This window comes from Rhinolophus hipposideros (assembly GCF_964194185.1).
Source record: "Rhinolophus hipposideros genome assembly, chromosome: 24".
NCBI lineage: Eukaryota > Metazoa > Chordata > Mammalia > Chiroptera > Rhinolophidae > Rhinolophus > Rhinolophus hipposideros.
The window spans coordinates 23,079,432-23,098,582 of NC_138070.1; the positions used below are offsets into that span (position 1 = coordinate 23,079,432).

The 19,151-nt window shown below is 45.3% G+C and overlaps 1 protein-coding gene across 4 annotated transcripts in view; it reads right to left on the reverse strand.

The window, feature by feature from the left end:
• CLTCL1 (clathrin heavy chain like 1) overlaps positions 1–19,151 on the reverse strand; it is an 85,603-nt gene that overhangs the window by 28,122 nt on the left and 38,330 nt on the right. For all 4 annotated transcript variants that reach the window (XM_081037868.1, XM_081037865.1, XM_081037867.1 and 1 more), the window contains exons 8-19: positions 17,336–17,536; positions 17,082–17,234; positions 16,357–16,479; positions 13,596–13,733; positions 11,630–11,794; positions 10,895–11,075; positions 9,975–10,138; positions 8,760–8,885; positions 7,994–8,136; positions 7,402–7,636; positions 5,487–5,609; positions 2,932–3,077 (exon numbers count right to left, since the gene is read on the reverse strand). In XM_081037868.1, the coding sequence (XP_080893994.1) occupies positions 2,932–3,077; positions 5,487–5,609; positions 7,402–7,636; positions 7,994–8,136; positions 8,760–8,885; positions 9,975–10,138; positions 10,895–11,075; positions 11,630–11,794; positions 13,596–13,733; positions 16,357–16,479; positions 17,082–17,234; positions 17,336–17,536 (1,898 nt within the window). The remainder of the gene's footprint in view (positions 1–2,931; positions 3,078–5,486; positions 5,610–7,401; positions 7,637–7,993; positions 8,137–8,759; positions 8,886–9,974; positions 10,139–10,894; positions 11,076–11,629; positions 11,795–13,595; positions 13,734–16,356; positions 16,480–17,081; positions 17,235–17,335; positions 17,537–19,151) is intronic.

Genomic DNA, 19,151 nt, shown 5'->3' on the forward strand with positions numbered 1-19,151 from the left:
TCCATCTTTATCCTCTACTAGTTTAGAAGTCTTATAGTCTGTTCTTTTAGTGGTTCCACTTGAAACTTTAACACAAATACTTAATCTATCAAAGACTAATGTTAATCATTATCTTTACCTTCTTCCTAAACAAAAAAAGGACCTCACAATACTACTACCTCCCAACTTTCACTCAGGTATTAATAATTTTAGTTCTTTGTCTTTCTACCATAGATATTTTTTGTTTTATATAGCCATTACTTTTTTTGTTCTTTACTCCTTGTTGTCCCCACATGGAATTGCTTTCCTTCTGCCTAAAATAAGCCTGTTCAAATTCCCCTTAGTGAAGGCCTGTTATTGACAAACTCCCTCATTTAATCTGTATGAAAGCATCTTTATTTCATTTTATTCTTAATTTTACAAAACATATATAATTCTAACCTGACAGTTACTTATTATGAGCATTCTAAAGTCATTATACCATCCCATTATCCTTTGGCTTCAACTGAAGCTGTTAGAAATCTGCTGTCAATCTAATTCATATTTCTTTGTAGGTAAGCTTTCTTCTCTCTGGCTGGCTGCTTAAAATTTTTTTTTTGATGTTCTGCAGTTTTGCTATAATGTGTGCAAAGGTGTTTTTTAAAAAATTAATCCTCCTTGGGATTTGTAGGACTCCCTGAATTTGACAACTAGAATTTAATCACTTCTGTGAAAATCTCTATCATTCTTCCTCCAAATAGGGTTTCTTCTTCTCCACTCTCTCTGAGGCTCTGATTACATCTCCCCTTCAACCTGTACATCTCTTAAATCCTTTATATTTCCACCTGTCTTGGTTATGTTTCTGCAATTTTTTCACTTCTCTTTTTTAATTCACTTATTCTCTAATGCTGCTAAACCTATTTGGGGTTTATTTCAATTGTGTATGTGTGTGTGTGTGTGTGTGTGTAATATATATTTATCAAAGTTAATTTGGTACTTTAAAAATCAGCTTGACTCTTTTTTGGTATTTACATTATATGTAATTTTATATTCTGTGCCTGATAATTCCAATACCTCTGATAATTCTAGTTTCTCTAGGCAGGTCTGACTAGACTCTTACTGCTAGCTCTTACTAATAATAGTGCTTTGTTTCCTTACGCATTTTGTTAATATTTTTACTATAAACTTATTATTTCTTGGAATGCAATCTGTCAGAATTCTTTGAAGTCTTGCTAGAAGGTAGGTTCTTTTCAAGAGGATGTGCGTTTGTCTCTGACAGAGATCTGAAGGTACTTCTTGATGGCAATAACTTTAAAAATAAATTACTTACTTGAGGATTTTTAATACTATGTCAGTTCACATGAATTTGTGCTAAAACTCATAAGAAGGTCAGCTTGTCAGGGCCACTTTTGTCATCATAATCTAGCACCCGGTTCAAAAAAGCGTTTTTAGTTTGTTTTGGCTGCTCTCTCAGCAGAGGGCTAGACAGTACTGGCATATTCTTAGTTTATCCTTGCACTGAGGAGGGGTTTCTTTTAAACTTCACACCTGTCGTAGGCCCTTAGGTCTTGTCTTCTGCCCTCTGTGTCTTGTAGGGTGTTAGAAACACAGCCTGGGTTCTACAGGGTTTGGCATAAGTCAGATTGTGTCCTTCCTACTTCTCTGTTGTTGTTTTTTTCTTTAAATCTCAGACTTCTTTATTTACTTACTAGCTCATTGATTCATTTTAAAAGATCATTTGTAGCCATTGTGAGTGGCCGGCAGCCGGTGAGAGCTGCCGTGAGCGGCTGACCGATGACCAGTGACCCGACTGCCTCAGTCAGGGGAGCACAAGGCTCATCACACCAGCACGGGCCAGGGAGCTGTGTCTTACACAACTAGACTGAGAAACAACGGCTTGAACTGGAGTGCGGGGTGGTGGGGAGGAGGTGAAATACAGGAGGGAAAATTAAAGGTCATTTGTATATTTCATCCTACATTTTAAGTTTTTCTAGTGATAGGATCTGAACTTGAAGGTTCCCCCACACGTTTGAGAAGCAACAGTGTCCAAGGAGGCAGCACACAAAGCCAGAACCACCTTTAAGTGTCTTTGTGGGAAATACTACCAAGCTAATATCTATCAAAGGAGTTAGCCAGATAGAATATCCTAGCCACTTCAGGTAACTCTGGCATCCCATCATCAGAGTTTATGATTCCATTAAAATGTAATTTCACATTCCATCATTTACAATATAGCATTTCTAAGTTTCAAAACAAAAAAAATGTACACACATGCCTTAACACAACACCACAGACCTCAAAAGACTTTCTGGCCTACAAAATAAATCTTATAATTAAATCTTTAAAGCAGGATTTACAATGTGAATACATTATAATCTGTTTGACACAGATTCTTTGACAATGAATTTTAAAGTGGTTATAAATAGTAGGTGAGACCGCATTAAAGCATGCTCTGTAACCTCCAAGATGGCTGTCTATGTTGTTGCTTTTAACCAGACTGTTCTTCCTACCCTAGATCATACTCATCATGCTTCTACCTTATACCTCCAACAAGTCTTCCCTGATACATGCCCAGGTTTAGTTGGTCTCTTGCCATTTGTTTCCAAGCTTTGTTCACCATTATTTCAATAGTTTAACATACTTGGGACAAGCTTGGCCTTAATAAATGTTAGCTCCCTCACCTGAGCGTTGTGGTTAAAGAAGACCAGTGTGGGCCAGAGAAGTAAGAGGAAGGATGGCTTACTGGAAAAAGTAGAATTTAAGTTGGGCTATAAGAGACAAGTAGGACGTAAATAAGTGAGATATAGAAGGCAGTAAGAAGATTGGCCATATATCCGGGGAGCAGCTGATGGTGAGGTTGGGGGGATGAGGTGAGACAAGATTGCAATGGAAAGTGAGTGTCAGGCAGATGTCTGAATCTGACCAAGTCAGCAGCTGCCTCCCACCCCACCCCCATCCCCACCATCCCCTCACCTGTGCTCACTGAAGACAGAGTTATCCAGAACAATCTTCTCCAGCAGCTCAATCAGTTCATTTGGCAGGTCAGCTGTCATGAAGGCCTTGACAGTAACTGAGACCTCTTCAGGATCCTGTGTTTCTGACAATGCTGTTTGTACCACCTGGTTTTAAAAGCATTTGAGAGAACCTGGTTAAAGTTAATTCAAGCCTGTATCATTGAAACTAAAAATAAAGGAAGGGCTCTTCCAAGACAGCCTGGACTAGACATGGAAAAAAATGGGAGATTCCTCAAGGCAGAAAGGGAAGGGCATCTAAAGAGGTCAACTGCAGGGATTTCCCTGTTTGCTCTATCTTGACAATAATTTTTTCTCTCACATCAAAAGGGATACAGACTCTTACTTCTGCCACGATGACCACACTGTAAATTTACTCCAAAGCCAATACCACAGCACACTAAACAGGTGGTTGAAATGCATACATGCTTTCATTTTTTATTTTTTTAAGGCATGGTTCATAGCAAATATGACCTCCGTTTCTTTAATGAAGATACCACAGGGGCCTCTGGCAGCCCCTGCTAGCTGCTGTGGTCGAGCCCACTTCCAGGGACCCAGTTGAGTGCACTCAAACTCTGGAGCCCTCTGAACCATGCTCTGAGGGAAAGACCAACAAAAGACTGGCCACAATGCTCTTCATCCAGTTATGACATGGTATCTCAGCTACAGGGAAACTTTTAAATTGGGTGTAAAGACATTTTTCCAGAGTACACTTCCCAAATAACAGTAGGCTAAACCAGCACTGCTCTCTTTGCACTTTGTACGAGGGGCCTTTGGTGACTCCAGACTCTTTGCCAAGTTCCTGGTGCTTATCAAAGGGTGGCAATAGCAGTGCCTTAATAAGAAAGAACAGCCAGTCTAAGGAGGCCTGATATGGGTGATATGCACCTTTGGCCATGAACTTCCACCTTGCAATCCTGAGGGAGTTCAATAGAACCGAATCAAATGTTAGCCCACTCCACCTTGTAAGTGGCAACTGTGTACTGGGCACCATACAATACCTCTGAGTTGTTAAAAACAATCCCAACAGGCATGCAGAGGAGTTTGAGAAAAGAGGCTACCACAGTAGATAAGTAACCAAAAAGGGCATACTCGAGGGAAGGGAGAACTGACACAGCACACCAAGTCCATCCACAGTAGGGGATGAGTAAGCGTTATGACATCTATCTAATTGTCAGTTCTGGAAAACCTTAGAGCACTTTAAATACACATTGGTTGTTTTAAGGGCAAAAATAAACTTCCACCATCTATTTGAGCTGACACAGGATGCCCAACCTAAGGTCACCTCAGGGAACTGGATGCTCTAAGTACATTTTCCATAAAGAGTTTCTAGTCCAGACCTAAAAGCAGTCTGCCAATGCCATCATGCACTCCCTCTAATCAGAGGGGCACTGCAGGAGGTGGCTATGAATATTCAGACACAGCAGACATAATGACAGGACCAGTGGCTCCACAGACACAGGGAGACCAGGAGGCACCTGCTGGCTTTAGTTAAGCACAGTGTTAAATCTGCTCTTCTCAGCGATAATGAGATGTGATTTACAAAACATACCAGGAGGCTGGACCACACCTGGAGAAATGTCTGTTGTCTGTGAACTTGGACTAATCCCTAGTGAGATTCCAAAGACTCTGTCCCAGGCTCAGGTTTGGATGAAAGGTATTAAATCCTTAGGTAAGTCTGAGAGATGAGTATACGATAAAGATTCAAAATAACATGGGATTCTATACATCTAAACATCCCAAAATAAAGATGACTATGAAAAAATAATGGTACAGGCACGAGGAAGAGTGGAGAAAACAGGAAGGTGAAATGCAGTAGACACAGGTGAAATACAACCCTCGAGTTTAAACAAATGCATCCAATGGGATGGCAATGCACACAAAGGAGGCGGGTGCTGAAGCCCCCTTGCTGGACCAGGGTCCTGTTCCCACACTGGTCTCAGCCCACTCCGAAACTGTGTGTCCAGCAGCCTACGTGCAGAGGACGACGAAGGCACCATCTGTTACTGTCTGAAAGGCTGCAGGAAGCCTGCTGAGTGGCCGAGGCTGTAACTAGGAAGGACCCCTGGTCCTAGCACTGTGCCCCAGCTCCAAGGAGGCACTGGATGGTCACAACAGGGCATGGGCACAACAGTGCATCTCAACAAAGGGAAGTCCAGCCAAGGTAACCTTGAGAGCCACTTAACTTCTGTCAGTGGGGACTGAGCTGGGAAAAACATTAAGGATCCAGCATGCAGCATGCCATCAAATATTCCTCTGAGGCTGAACATCCTGGCTTTAGATATCAGGGCCAACTCTGTGCCCTCAACCAATAAATGACTCCAAGTGAGCTCACTCTTGAGCGTCAAAACCAGTTTTAGGCAAACTGCTTCTGGAGGGGGAAGAGTAGTGAAGGGTCACAAGATCATCTGTTCAGGCATCTGAAGATGTTCTTGACGTAATAATTAAAGCAATCACTAGAGCTGAGGAGAGGGTAAAATGCAGGTGGGTGCAAGTGTGCATGTTCCCGTGCCTCACCTGGTCAATCAGCTGTCTCCTGGACGGGTTGGTCTCTTCAAGGACGTGAGCCCAGAGCTCCGGGTCCTTCCTGTGCACCAGGTAGCGAGCCTCGCTTTTGAAGAGAGAATTCTCATCGCAAACCTGAAATGAGCAACTTGTGTAATATAAGCAGCCAACCAAGGGAAGCTACTTGGGGACCCACCCCCATCAGTTCCCTCTGTCCCTGACACTTGTCTGGTGTGAGCCAGAGCCCAAGTGAGACACAGTGCTTTGAGTGGGACGAACAGCACCCCAAAGCATTGACAATGTACTCCTCAGAGCACCAAATTACCTCAAAACGCCCATTTTTCAGTTTGCAGCAACTTACAGTGGATGTGCCGCAGCTCCTTTCCACATCAACTTAACTGTCACTTTAAAGCAGCACTGCCCCCAGAACTTTCTGAGCCGATGAAATGTTCTACATCTGTGCTGTCTGACATGCCCACCACTAGCCACAGGAGGCTACTGAGCATTCGAAATACAGTGCATGAAGGAGGAACTAAGTTTTTAATTTAAATGTAAATTCTCACATGTAGCTAGCTCTAAACCATCTCTAAAGTGTCATTAGAATAGCCTAGAACTGGTATAAAAATAGCATATATGCTGCGACATTTCAAGGCCTATAAACTTTAAAATATGCTTTCACTGAACTTGAGATCCTTTTCTGGATGCTATAATACATCTCCAAAAAACCAACTGTCCACGAAGAACATTCCCATGTGTGAGGCACTTGCTAAGGCCTGGTGGGAATCAGATTTGTTGAGTCTGATGCCAGGCACGAGGCTAAGTGATGCGTGTGTGTCTGCGAACGCAGGCGTTCACACGGGTGTTGCAGGAGCAGGCTGTCCTGGCACCAAGCACACCGGCACCCTGCCCTGAAATCTCATCACAGCTCTCCTGACAGAGCAGACCTTCCTTAGTGAGAGTGTCTTGCCTATCTGAACTCTGTCTTACTAAGAGGTGATGTCTATCTTAATATCACCTCGTAGGACAGATGAGTACAAAGATCTCCAAGACGTCCCTGAACTGTGCTTTAATAAAAAGGTGGTCAATTCAGCCAAAAGTGGCTTATGGTATCAAACTAACTCAAGTCCCAGCTTCACAGAAACTGGCTTCCCGGAGACTGTTGGGCGAGGGGCTATGTTCACCTGGCCTGCCACTTCCATGGTCAGGGTCCAAAGCTAAAGAAGGATGTGACATTGGTGTCTGCTCTTGATCTCCAGCTCTGCACACTTCACAGCCTTACAGATTCCTTCCCCAGTTGCTGAGTTTCCACCACATTGTCAAATGCTCTGAGGTGCTGGAGGCAAACAGACCAACTGCCTACAAGGAGCTTACGATCAAACATCAGGTGCACCTACATGAATTTCTGGAGTTTTAGGTCACATGACTAAGGGTCAACAGCTCAATCTAAGAAAGTAATTAAGTATACATAGATCTAAGCCAGGGCATATATGGGGGGGTTGTCCTAAGAAGGGAGTCAGGAAGTGCAAGGGCATGTGAGACAAGGCACTCAGTGAGGAGAGGAAAGAGGGAGGCAGTCAGGCTGGTGGATGTAGTGTGGTGGTCCACAAAGGAGCTCCCAGATCAGGCTAAGGGGTTCAGTTTTGCCCTCAGGACACGAGGTAACACAGAGAGCAGTAAGCGGAGGGCTGACAGGTCAGATTTAGGGCTGGCCAGGCCTCGCCAGGCCTGAAGGTACAATACATACAAACAGAGTATGAGCAGGTAGGAAACAAGGTATCAGAGTTACAAGGAAACCGAGTTTGCAGAAATGTACCTTGTGACCCATTGTTCAGAGGAAGCCCTCATCAGCCCTCCCAGGAAACACATCTGAAGCCCTGCCCCAGGAGGCCAGAGCAACACCTGGCAGCTAAGTGGATCTGATGCCCACCTTGATGAGTTCAAGGTCACACTGCCCCCGCTCATAGGCTACACAGGCCAGATGCGGGTCCCGCTTCTCACAGTAGCGGCCCACCACGCGGCTGTCGTAGTAGGCGTTCTCCCTCAGGAAGCGCTCAGCACTGTTGCTGCTGTCGATGTAGATTTTGGCGAGTGCGTTGTGAGTGGCAGGCTCCTTACAGCCTTCGTGACTCCGGGACTCGAGCCAGGGAAGCAGCAGCTTTAGCCTTTAAAAGAAGGAGAGCACTGTGGAAGTCTCAAAGTTGATAGCCAAAACCCCCAGGGCTGTCCTGGACTGCGAAGGTTGCTTCTGGAAACAAAAAAACTCTCCTACCATTAACTTCAGGTCACTCTAGGGATCAGGAGAGACTTGAGTTCCAAATTGATTACAATTGTTAAGTTCTCCCCAAGGTCTTCAGTACCAAGAGCAAGTAACTCACTACTAGATCTAAGATTTGCTACCCGAAAGACCAGCCCTGGAGACAGTCAGTCCTGGGGCCACAAAGGGATCTTTGAAAATCAGTCAGAGATTTAACAACTGACACTAGTCCCCAGGGGCAAGAGAAGATACCAAGCTACCTTACCTGTTTCTTTTTTCTACTTCAGCCACCAGTTCATCAGTAGAGAACTGTCCTCTCACCACCATGATTAAGTTTTTAATTACTTCTTCAGAACAATCCACGTCGAGCAGCCCTCCAACCACAGCTGGGATCCGACTAGGGTTGACCTAGAATGGTCAAGGTGGCAACTTCAGTGCTGCAGACAGAGGTCATTGCTACAAGCCATCCAAGACTTGGACAGGATGGGCAAAAACCTGGAAAGGGCTCTTATGAGGCACTAAATTGTGTCCCCCCACAAATTCAAGTTGAAGCTCTAACCCCCACTGTGACTATATTTGAACATAGGGCCTCAGGAGATAATTCAAGTTAAACGAGGGCATAGGATGGGGCCCTAATCCGACAGGACTGGTGTCCTTATAAGAAGAGGAAGAGACACCACGGGCATGGGCATGGGCACACAGAAGAGGCCAGGTGAGGATCCAGCAAGGAGGTACCGTCCGCAAGCCAAGGACAGAGGCCTCAGGAGAAACCAACCCAAGGTGGGGGATGGCACTTTGATCCTGGACTTCCAGCCTCCAGAACTGCGAGAAATAAATGTCTGTTGTTTAAGCTGCCCGACTGTGGTATTCTGCCATGGATGCCCAAGCTAACACACCACCCTTCAAACTGACGGTCTCAGACATGTTCAGGGGTCAGAGGCAGCCTCTCGGGTGTAGACTATTACCACGGACCGAGGCACAAAGGCAGCCAGCTGTCAACCGGGAGCCAGCAGCGACGGTCCCAGCAGTACCTTCTGAACATAAATCTCGATGTACTTCTGCAGGTTGTTGCGGTACAAGTACAGAACAAGGTCATGGACAAAGTCAAACCGGTCACACACGATGATGAGGGGAAGCTGGTCCGTGAGCTTGGCCTCCTGTGTGTTGGAAAGCACAGAAACCAGGCAGTGAGGGCCTCGGCTCAGGGATGGCACTGCTGCCGAAAGGCCCTGGATATGCTGTCCTGTTAAGGTGTTTGCTTTGGGAAACAAGTGGGGAAAGGTAATACTATATGTTTACATAAAAAAAGAACTCTGCTAAATTTGGCAACAGCGTTCCAAACGGGTCCAAAACCAAACATCTTTTAGGTTAAGAAAAGCAGCTCGTTTATGCATGAGTCTGACCCAGACCAGGCAGCAGAGTGTGGGCTGCTCTCAAGAACACCAGCCAGTAAGTGCTGCCCTTCCTGACAAGTACCTGTACCCCACGCAACATCATCTATTGGTGCAGGGGTGGCCCCCCACACGCTTGCTTTCCATGCCCTGGAGTCCACCACAGTCGTCTCCCTTGTTTGGCCATAGCTAGAGGACATTTCTCAGGTTCTCTGTACGCTTGCAGTTTGGGGTGTGGCCACGTGACCAACTTGTCTCTAACGCAATGTGAATTGAAGTGTCACGTGCCACTTCCAGTCTCACTCATAGAAACCACCTGGGCTGATTCCTCTGTACTCTTTCCTTCTTGCAGTGGACCCAGAAGGCAATATTCAGAGTGACGAGCTGAAGATGGCAAAGCAGCCATCAGCCTGGTCCTTGAAAGATGGTGGAAAGAAAGCCATCCTCCTGACTTCTAGACCCATAAAGGACTGCACAGGACAAAGAAATAAGCTTTCTTTTATGCCCCTAGCAGTGAGTGGTTTGTTTGTTTCTGTTTTTAGCACTCCGTGGTTTGTTTCTGCATCCTTGCCTGGCCTAATCAACAGGGACACAGTTGGGGTGTTGCTGAAACACAGTGCAGCAATAAACTAATTTCCTCTACTCATATATCAGATAATTAAAGAGTACAGCTTCAAGCATCTCTGCACAAAGGGGTAATAAAATAGCAAGTAGACTCTTTCTAGAACTTTAGACTATAAAGTAGAGCTCTACCACTGGGGACCCAGGGAACACTGGCAAGAACCCAGCTTTCCAACTCGGACAGCTGGGCCGCTGGTTCGCTCAAGGAGGGAGAGGCTGCCTGGATACACTCACCTTCAGGAAGTTCTTCACCCTCTCTGGGTTGTAGCAGTTGCTCTCTCGGCATATCCTCTCCACCTCCTTGACCTGGCCTGTCTTACAGGCAGCCTGGATGTATTTCAAGTGCACATCTGGATCTTGGCTGAAATTCACGACTGAGCCCAGGAAGTAGAAGAGGCCTACGAAGAGAGACAGTTCCATTTTGTGCCCTCCAGCACTAAGGTGATGGTTTCCACTAATGCTATCCTGCAGCCTGTCCCAGCCCAGTGTCCCCCAACTGCTGCTGTGGCCTTTTCTGCGATGGCATCTTCTGACGAGAAGGCCAGATCAACTGAGGACATGTTTTGCCTTCACTCCTCCAATGTCCCGGGTTCACTAGGCCCATGGCAGTGGTTTGATGACCCACTGGACTAATGCCCAGTCTGTGTCCTGGGCAGGCCAGACGGCCCTGTCCTGTCCCCAACAGACCCTCATCTGGGAGAGCCATGCCCCCACTAGCACACCCTCTCAGTGTGATGACCACAAGTGGACAAAGGAAGCCAACAAGGGCAGGCCTGCCAGCCCAGCAACCACACACACTGGAGCCTCATAGGGCTCTCACTCAAGGGCAGCCTCGTCCTCTCAGGGCCGTGGACTCCAGGATTTCAGGTGAATTCTGTGGTTGATTGTGTGACAAAGAGACGCTCGGATCCCCAGAGGGTCCGGGGACACAGTGGGATTCTAAGTCTCCCCATACCAATACCAACCAATTTTTTCTTTTGCAAACACCAGAAAGGCTGGAGAACACACACGAGATAGCGGGAATCTTCTGCCACTGACCAATACCCCAGGCAGTGAGTGCTGCTTCCTGCCTGGCTTTTCAGGAACACTGTTAGGTTGGGCAGGCAGAGGGTAACCGCAGCAGGAGGTGTGGTCAGCCAGAGGCTACACGTTACCTTCATAACTCTTGAAGGATTCAAAGAGTTCCACCAGGGACTGTGTGCCCAGCTGCTCATGGTACTTGGAGGCCACCTGCACACACAGCTGCAGGTTTTGTCTGATGTTGGCAGACAGCAGTGCATGCAGACACGCCATAGAATCCTCCACTGACAGGGATCCAAAGAAGCTGACAAGCCACTGGGGAGCAAGGAAGAGTTTGTCCACAACTCTGCACCATCTTAGATGCTGCCAACACTGGCAAAATAACTGGATTAATTTTTCCCTCTGAGTCTCAAAAATATAAGAAAAGCAACCATCCCTCAGGGTAAAAGGGGGAGCTGGGAGTAATATTGGGGTAAGAAACTGACCTCAACTGTGACAGTTCAATGAGCTGTCACAAACCCTGTGATGCTCCACAGTTGATGCTAAATCTATTCTATGAACTGAAATGCAAAAGCTATTCAGCTTTCGCTAACAGTTTCACACAACCCTCCAAGGGCTGTCAGTAAGGTTCTCTATTAAACTAAGTCAAAGCAAACAACAGAAAGAAAGGTGATATAGGCCCAGCCATGTGGCTGAGCAAGTGGGGGGTCTGTGTGTGGGATGAAAGAGAATTGCTCAGGCAGTGATGAGGCTCCACATAGGGAAGACACATTCCCACAACTGCCAACATTGGAAATTTGGGAACATGTGACCCTACTGACTGGGTGAATGCCACCCACCAAGGGAGTGCCCGCAGGGGCACACCATACCTCGGGATTGAGGAGGTGAGTGTGGACCACAGTCCTCTTGATGTCGTAGAGGTCGGTGTAATGCTCTAGTGCTCGCTGTAGGAGGCCCGCCTTTTCACAGAGCTGGGCAATATGGGCCTGATCATAATGAGTAAACATCTGATTTCCAAGGATGGCATCAGCAACCTGTGAAACAGTGAGTTCAGTAAGAAAGCCTGAGCCAGAGTAATAACTTTTTAAGAGCAGCTGCTCAACCATGACCCTCAGGGCACAGCTCTGGAACAGCGCTCACCGGGGCTTCCCCATGTCTGGGTCCCTGCCCACATCACAGCCTCCAGAGCAGCAGCAGCTACTTTCAGTCCAAAGCAGAGCTCTGGCTATCCTTCCAAGGCATTGAGGCCTTTTGCACAAGGCTCTGTCTTCCCAGGGTGCAGAGTCAGGTGTGTGCGAAAGGCTGAGGCTCTGCCCCAAAGTGCTATCACTGGGATCAGTCCAGGCTGTCACTCGGGCTTTTCAGCCCTCACATTCATAGTTTTCTACGGTAGGGTCAGTATGAGGACTCGAGCCTACCGAGTCCTCCTTCTTTAATCAGTTCAATCCTCTGACTATTAACAGTCAGAATCAGACCTGAAAGTACACATCCTATTCATGTCTACTAGACTTCTCGGTTAAAGGCAGAATCAGGAGTCGGGGATTCCATTTGAAAAACAACAAACACTCCTAGAAAGAATTCTGATGAGACTTAACATTGTGTTTAAATAATGGGCTGAGAATGGGTGAGTCAACACAACAACCTTGCTGACTTGCTGAGTGGTCTGACCCCTGATACCTAACTAGTAGCTAGCCTTGATGAGGTGCATGTCTTGTGGTGCCTTCACACTGCTTCCCATTTCTTTCAGGATATGGAACACCAATCAAGTACAAATAGCCCCCCTAACCCCACCTGCAGTTCCTCTTTCTGTGGTTTCATACTGCAGTTACCTGTGGTCAACCACAGTCCAAAAGTATTAAATGAAAGATTCCAGAAATAAACAATTCATAACTTTTAAATTGGGTGCTGTTCTGGTTAGTGTGATGAAATCTTGTGCCATCCTGCTCAGTCCCTCCTGGAGAAACTGGAAACCTCAGACACTACTAGTGGAAATGTAAAATGGTACAGGCTGCTTGGAATACATATGGTGGCATCTCAACAAGTTATAGAAATACCATAATGATCCAGCAATTCCACTTCTGGGTGTATGGGTCAAAAGAATTGAAAATAGGAATTCAAACTGACACTTGTACACCAATGGTCATACAAGCACTATTCAAAATAGCCAAAATGTGGAAACAACCCAAGTCCATCAACAGATGAACGAACTAAATGTGGCATAAACATACAATGGAATATTATTCAGCCATAAAAAGGAATGAGATTCTGATACATACATACATACAGCATGAATCTTGAAAATAATACACTAAGGGAAAAAAGCCAGACACAAAAGGACAAATATTTTATGATTCCACTTATATTAAGTGTCTAGAACAGGCAAATTCATAGAGACAGAAAGTAGATTATAAATTACCAAGGGCGGGGGAGGGGATGGGGAGTGATTGCTTAGTGGGTGCAGAGTTTTTGTTTGGGATGATAAAAAGTTCTGGAAGTACAGAGTGGTGATGGTTGCACAATACTGTGAATGTACTTAATGCCACTGAATCACACACTTAAAAATGGTTAAAATGGTAAAATTTGTTATGTATAATTTACCACAATTGAAGAAAAAAAAGGAAAAGAAATGATGTCCCAATTATAACTGTTTCTATGAAAGTCTTGCACCACAGATTCTGTAAATCCTTGGCAGGAAAGTTCTGGAGAATGTCCACTGAGGCAAAGATAAACTTCTGGCACAAGTACAACGCGGCCCAAAGCCGCTGCTTTTAGAGCTGCAAGTCCCACACAAACAGGTGCTTTGTCCCTTGGTTTCAGCCTAAAAATGTCACTTGCCTGGGGTGCATGAATCAGGTTCATTTCCAACAGGCGAGTCTGGAGATGCCCTTCAGCTGGGCGATTATTCTTCAAGGCATCCAACAAGAAGGAGGTACACTGCTGAATTAAACTGTTTTCCATGAAAACATCTACAATCTGAAACAGATCACAAGACACATTTTTACGCAAAGGAAATTGTTTTATTTTCCTGTTGAAATAGTTCCTGAAATTGAATCTCATTTAGAAACCGAACAGTTAGTACCTTATTTGCATTTTCTTACATCACCAAAAGTCATGTAACTCATGGCCATTATTTGTTAGTAGGTAATTCTGTAAAATTACCTCACCTAGATCACCAACAGGGCATTTTACTTGAGTAGATTAAAGGAAGTACTTTTATAACATTTGAATGTCCAAATCCTCTGAAGTGATTCCAGCAATTTTAACGATCTATTACTTAGTTAAACCCTAGAGGCCATCAATATCTGGTGTCTAGTCCGTATACTATCAGTGTATTATTCAGGCACAACTGGGAAAATACAAACATTGACTTAGACATTAATCATTAAGGTTAAATAGATGTTAATGTAAAGAATTAATAAGCCTTAATAAGAAGTGAAATAAAGGTAACGAATTTACTAATTATGTAACTGTTTCCATATTTAAAGTGCATGAGGAAAGTTTATATTAAAAATAGGGGGGCCGGCCCGGTGGCTCAGGCGGTTAGAGCTCAGTGTTCCTAACTCCGAAGGCTGCCGGTTCAATTCCCACATGGGCCAGTGGGCTCTCAACCACAAGGTTGCCAGTTCGATTCCTCGAGTTAGCAAGGGATAGTGGGCAGCACCCCCTGCAACTAAGATTGAACACGGCACCTTGAGATGAGCTGCGCTGAGCTCCCAGATGGCTCAGTTGGTTGGCGTGTGTCCTCTCAACCACAAGGTTGCCAGTTTGATTCCTCGACTCCCGCAAGGGATGGTGGGCTGCGCCCCCTGCAACTGGCAATGGCAACTGGACCCGGAGCTGAGCTGCGCCTTCCACAACTAAGACTGTGAAAGGACAACACAAAGGACAACACCTTGAAGCTGAACGGCTCCCTCCACAACTAAAATTGAAAGGACAACAACTTGACTTGGAAAAAAGTCCTGGAAGTACACACTCTTCCCCAATAAAGTCCTGTTCCCCTTCCCCAATAAAATCTTTTAAAAAAATACTTTAGGGCGGCCAGATGGCTCCGTTGTTTAGGCGAGCTCTGAACAACAGGATTGCCAGTTCGATTCCCACATAGGCAAGTGAGCTGCGCCCTTGACAACAGACGGAAGATGACGAGCTGCCACTGCGCTTCCAGAGGGGCAGCCGAAAGGCTCAGTTGGTTACAGCATGAGCTCCCAACAACAAGGCTGCCAGTTCAATTCCCACATGGGATGATGGACTGCGCCCCCTGCAACTAAAGACTGAAAATGGCGACTGGACTTGGAGCTGAGCTGCGCCCTGCACAACTACATTGAAGGACAATGACTTGAGCTGATGGGTCCTGGAGAAACACACTGTTCCCCAATATTCCCCCCCACCAAAAAAAAGCTATAAAAAATATTTTAAAAATATGAAATATAGTACAGATGTAAACTGGAGCCTCTTTCCCCATTGAGATCTATGTAAATTTGGCTCAAACCCTTCAATCATGATCTTTAAAATATCTGCAAATTCCAAGATGTATAAACGTAATATAACTGTACTTACTATTTCTATACAGGTTGTTGGTTTTCTTGCCTAGCTTCAGGCTTTGTTACATTCCTCTGTATTACCCAGAGCCCCTTGCGCACAGTTTACCAGTGAGTTATCATGTGTTTACATCTAAATACTAAGTACATTATATTAAACTAATAGCTGCATGTTCACCTAACACCAGGCTAGTCTAAGACACCCACAAGGTGAAAGTCTGCAGACTTGAGGGCATTCACCATGACTAGGTACTCAGGCGGAGTTCAGGCGCTTTGTCAGAGAGGGATAATGAGGAGGTGAATGGGGGTGGGGCTACCATCCTAAAATGACATCCTCACACCCAACCATTAATCACCACACAAAGAAACAAGACCGTCACAACTTGACACACAAATCCTCTAAAATACTTCAAAACAAAGGTATACAAGTATTCAAATAATAAAAGACTAGAACACAAGATTCCCCTAGTATATCAGATTTTTTTTTTTTTAAAGATTTTTATTGGGGAAGGGGAATAGGACTTTATTGGGGAAGAGTGTGTACTTCCAGGACTTTTTTCCAAGTCAAGTTGTTGTCCTTTCAGTCTTAGTTGTGGAGGGCGCAGCTCAGCTCCAGGTCCAGTTGCCGTTTTCTAGTTGCAGGGGGCACAGCCCACCATCCCTTGCGGGAGTCGAACTGGCAACCTTGTGGTTGAGAGGACAGACTCCAACCAACTGAGCCATTTGGGAGTTCAGCGGCAGCTCAGCTCAAGGCGCTGTGTTCAAGCTTAGTTGCAGGGGGCGGAGCCCACCATCCCTTGCAGGATTTGAGGAATTGAATGGCAACCTTGTAGTTGAGAGCCCACTGGCCCATGTGGGAATAGAACCAGCAGCCTTCGGAGTTAGGAGCAGGGAGCTCTAACCGCCTGAGCCACCGGGCTGGCCCCAGATTTTTTTTAAACTGGAAGATTAATAGCAAACAAAGAAAACAACTGAGACACTGATAACAGGAAAACAAAAGAAAGGGAATCTAGTTGATGGCTATACGAGCCACAAAGAGCTGTCCCAGACACCATGCTCACCTGGTCAATGCTGGCCAATGGCTCCTCGTCCTGCACTAGCATTTGAGAAAACTGCAGGCCCTGGTCTGGACTGATCCTCATTACACTCCTCAGCAAAAAGATCCAGTCTGGGGCATAGCCAACCTAGAAGTAAGGGAACACCCATCAGGAAAAGAAACAAACCCTTCAGTGTTTAAGAAAAACAAAAAAGGTTTCCCTTTGTTCCGAACCTGACTTTACAAAGAAATGAGCGATATTAGCACGTGAATGTGCCGGCCCTCTGTCAAACACAACATTCAACTCAATGTGCCGACCCATGTACATAGAGGCACAATCAACTGTATCAACAGCCTGGACCACAGAGAAGTCACCCCAACCAGTGTGCAAGCTCTGACCGACACCCAGCACAGTGACCAGTGAGGCCTGGAGGCCCATCAAAACCAGCAAATTAACATACAGAGGGTGCTGAGGGGGAATGGAGAAGAAGGGAGAAAAAAACAAGATAAAATTACAGGAACGTCCCTGATTGGAAAAGAGATGGAAGGACTATAAACATAACACGAAAAAATAAAAAACTGAAGAGAATAAAATATGACCATTATCAATGAATGAGAGATACCAACAGCAACACTGACAACTCTCTCACACCAGGGCACTTACACAGAAGGGGATTTTATAAGCTTCAGAATCACCAAGCACTCAACTACAAATTATCTGTGAAATGCTAATGGTTAAACATGCATTACCTTTTGGGCATAGAGCACAATTTTCTGGAACTGGCCTGTTTCTGCAAAACACTGGATAACTTTGTTTGGCACATTTGCCCGAAGGTACACACTCAGAGCGAGTGTAGGGTCAGCAGTTTTTACCAAATCTCCAAGTTCTTCTGAACACTCCAGCTGTGGTGTGCCAAAAAAACAAGATTAGGACCAGAGGAGCAGTGAGCCTGTGACCTAGTTCCAAATTGTGCTGGGGGTTGTGATTTCACAGGTGTTTGTACCTTATCTTCTTTCAGCCACTTTTCTAAGAGGTGCTTGCGCCCTTGCTGAAGAACTGGATGGCAAAGTTCTAAGGATTCAAGTTTATTGAGCTGACCCTGATCAAGCAGGATTCCAAAGTACTGGAGCAAAGGAGAAGCCTGCCCAGGCTGGGCGGGAATACTCTGGAACTTCCGAACTGTGTCGCTGGTACGCAGGATTCCCTAATGATAAATGGAAATGCAGGTTGTTGTGTTGTAATCACAGACCATCACTTCACTTAACTTGCTAGGATAAAAAAGAAATCTGCCAAAGGAAATTCTATACTGAATTGTCAGCCACATAAAGTCTTCTACCAAGGCAACGGCTTCTGCCTTCAGCAATAACCACAAGCACAGTGGTTCTTGGTCCCACAGGTCATTTCTACTTAGGGTCTTCCTTCTTCCTAGTTTGCTGCAGTGAGAAGTAGGCTTCTGAATCCGTCCTGCAATAATGAAGTTCTACCATATCATTACTTTCTAATCTAAAATACTCCAAGTCTCAGATGAAGGCTAGAAATGGTTTGTTCATAAGCATCACTTGAAAGACAGGAAAAAGCCTTTCTAGGAGAAGCAACTTGAAAACCTTTATCTACCCAGGAGCAGATCCAGTCCCAGGAAAATTCGTCCTAATGAAATAAATCAAAGAAAATGTCCTAAGCAGTAGTATTGTTTGTTGTTATACTCTAGAAAAGTGGAGAAAGTCCAGAGTAGGAATATGACTAAATAAAATAGGGTACAACCACTTGATGTATTACACATTTGCTAAGTTTAAGAAGTTGGGTAATAGGAGGGGTATTGGGGGTATGGATGAAAAAGGTGAAGGGATTAAGAAATACAAATTAGTTGTTAAAAAGTAGTTATAGGGGGACGGACGGGTGGCTCAGTTGGTTAGAGCGTGAGCTCTGGGCAATTGGGCTGCTGGTTCGAATCCCATATGGGCCAGCGAGCTGCGCCCTCTGCAACTAGATTGAAGTCAATGAGCTGCTGCTCATCTCCCCGGGGGCCAGATGGCTCAGTTCGTTGGAGCGCGGGCTCTCCACCACAAAGTTGCCAATTCGACCAAAAAAAAAAAAAAGTAGTTCTGAAGATATAGAGTATAGCATTAGGAACATAGTAAATAATATTGTTATAACTACGTATGATATCAGAGGGGTACTAGATTTGTTGGGGTGATAGATGGGAGGAGGTGGGGGGGCAGGGTGAAAAAAGTGAAGGGATTAAGAAGTACAAATTGGTTGTTAAAAAGTAGTTATGGGCGTTGGCCGGATGGCTCAGTTGGCTCAGTTGGTTAGAGCACGAGCTCTGAACAACAGGGTTGCTGGTTTGATTTCCACATGGGCCAGTGAGCTGAGCCCTCCTCAACTAGATTGAAGACAATGAGCTGACGCTGAGCTTCCAGAGAGGCGACCAGATGGCTCAGTTGGTTAGAGTGTGATCTCCCAACCACAAGGTTGCTGTTTCAATTTCCACATGGGATGGTGGGCTGTGCGCCCTGCAACTAAAGATTGAAAACGGTGACTGGACTTAGAGCTGAACTGCACCCTCCACAACTAGACTGAAGGACAATGACCTGGAGCTGATGGGCCCTGGAGAGACATACTGTTCCCCAATATTCCCCAATAAAATTTTAAAAAAAAATTTGCTATGGGGATATAGAGCATAGCATAAGGAATATAGTCAATAATATTGTAATAACTATGTATGGTATCAGAGGGATACTAGATTTGTTGAGGTGATAGATGGGAGGGAGTTGGGCGGCAGGATGAAAAAGGTGAAGGGATTAAGAAGTATAAATTGG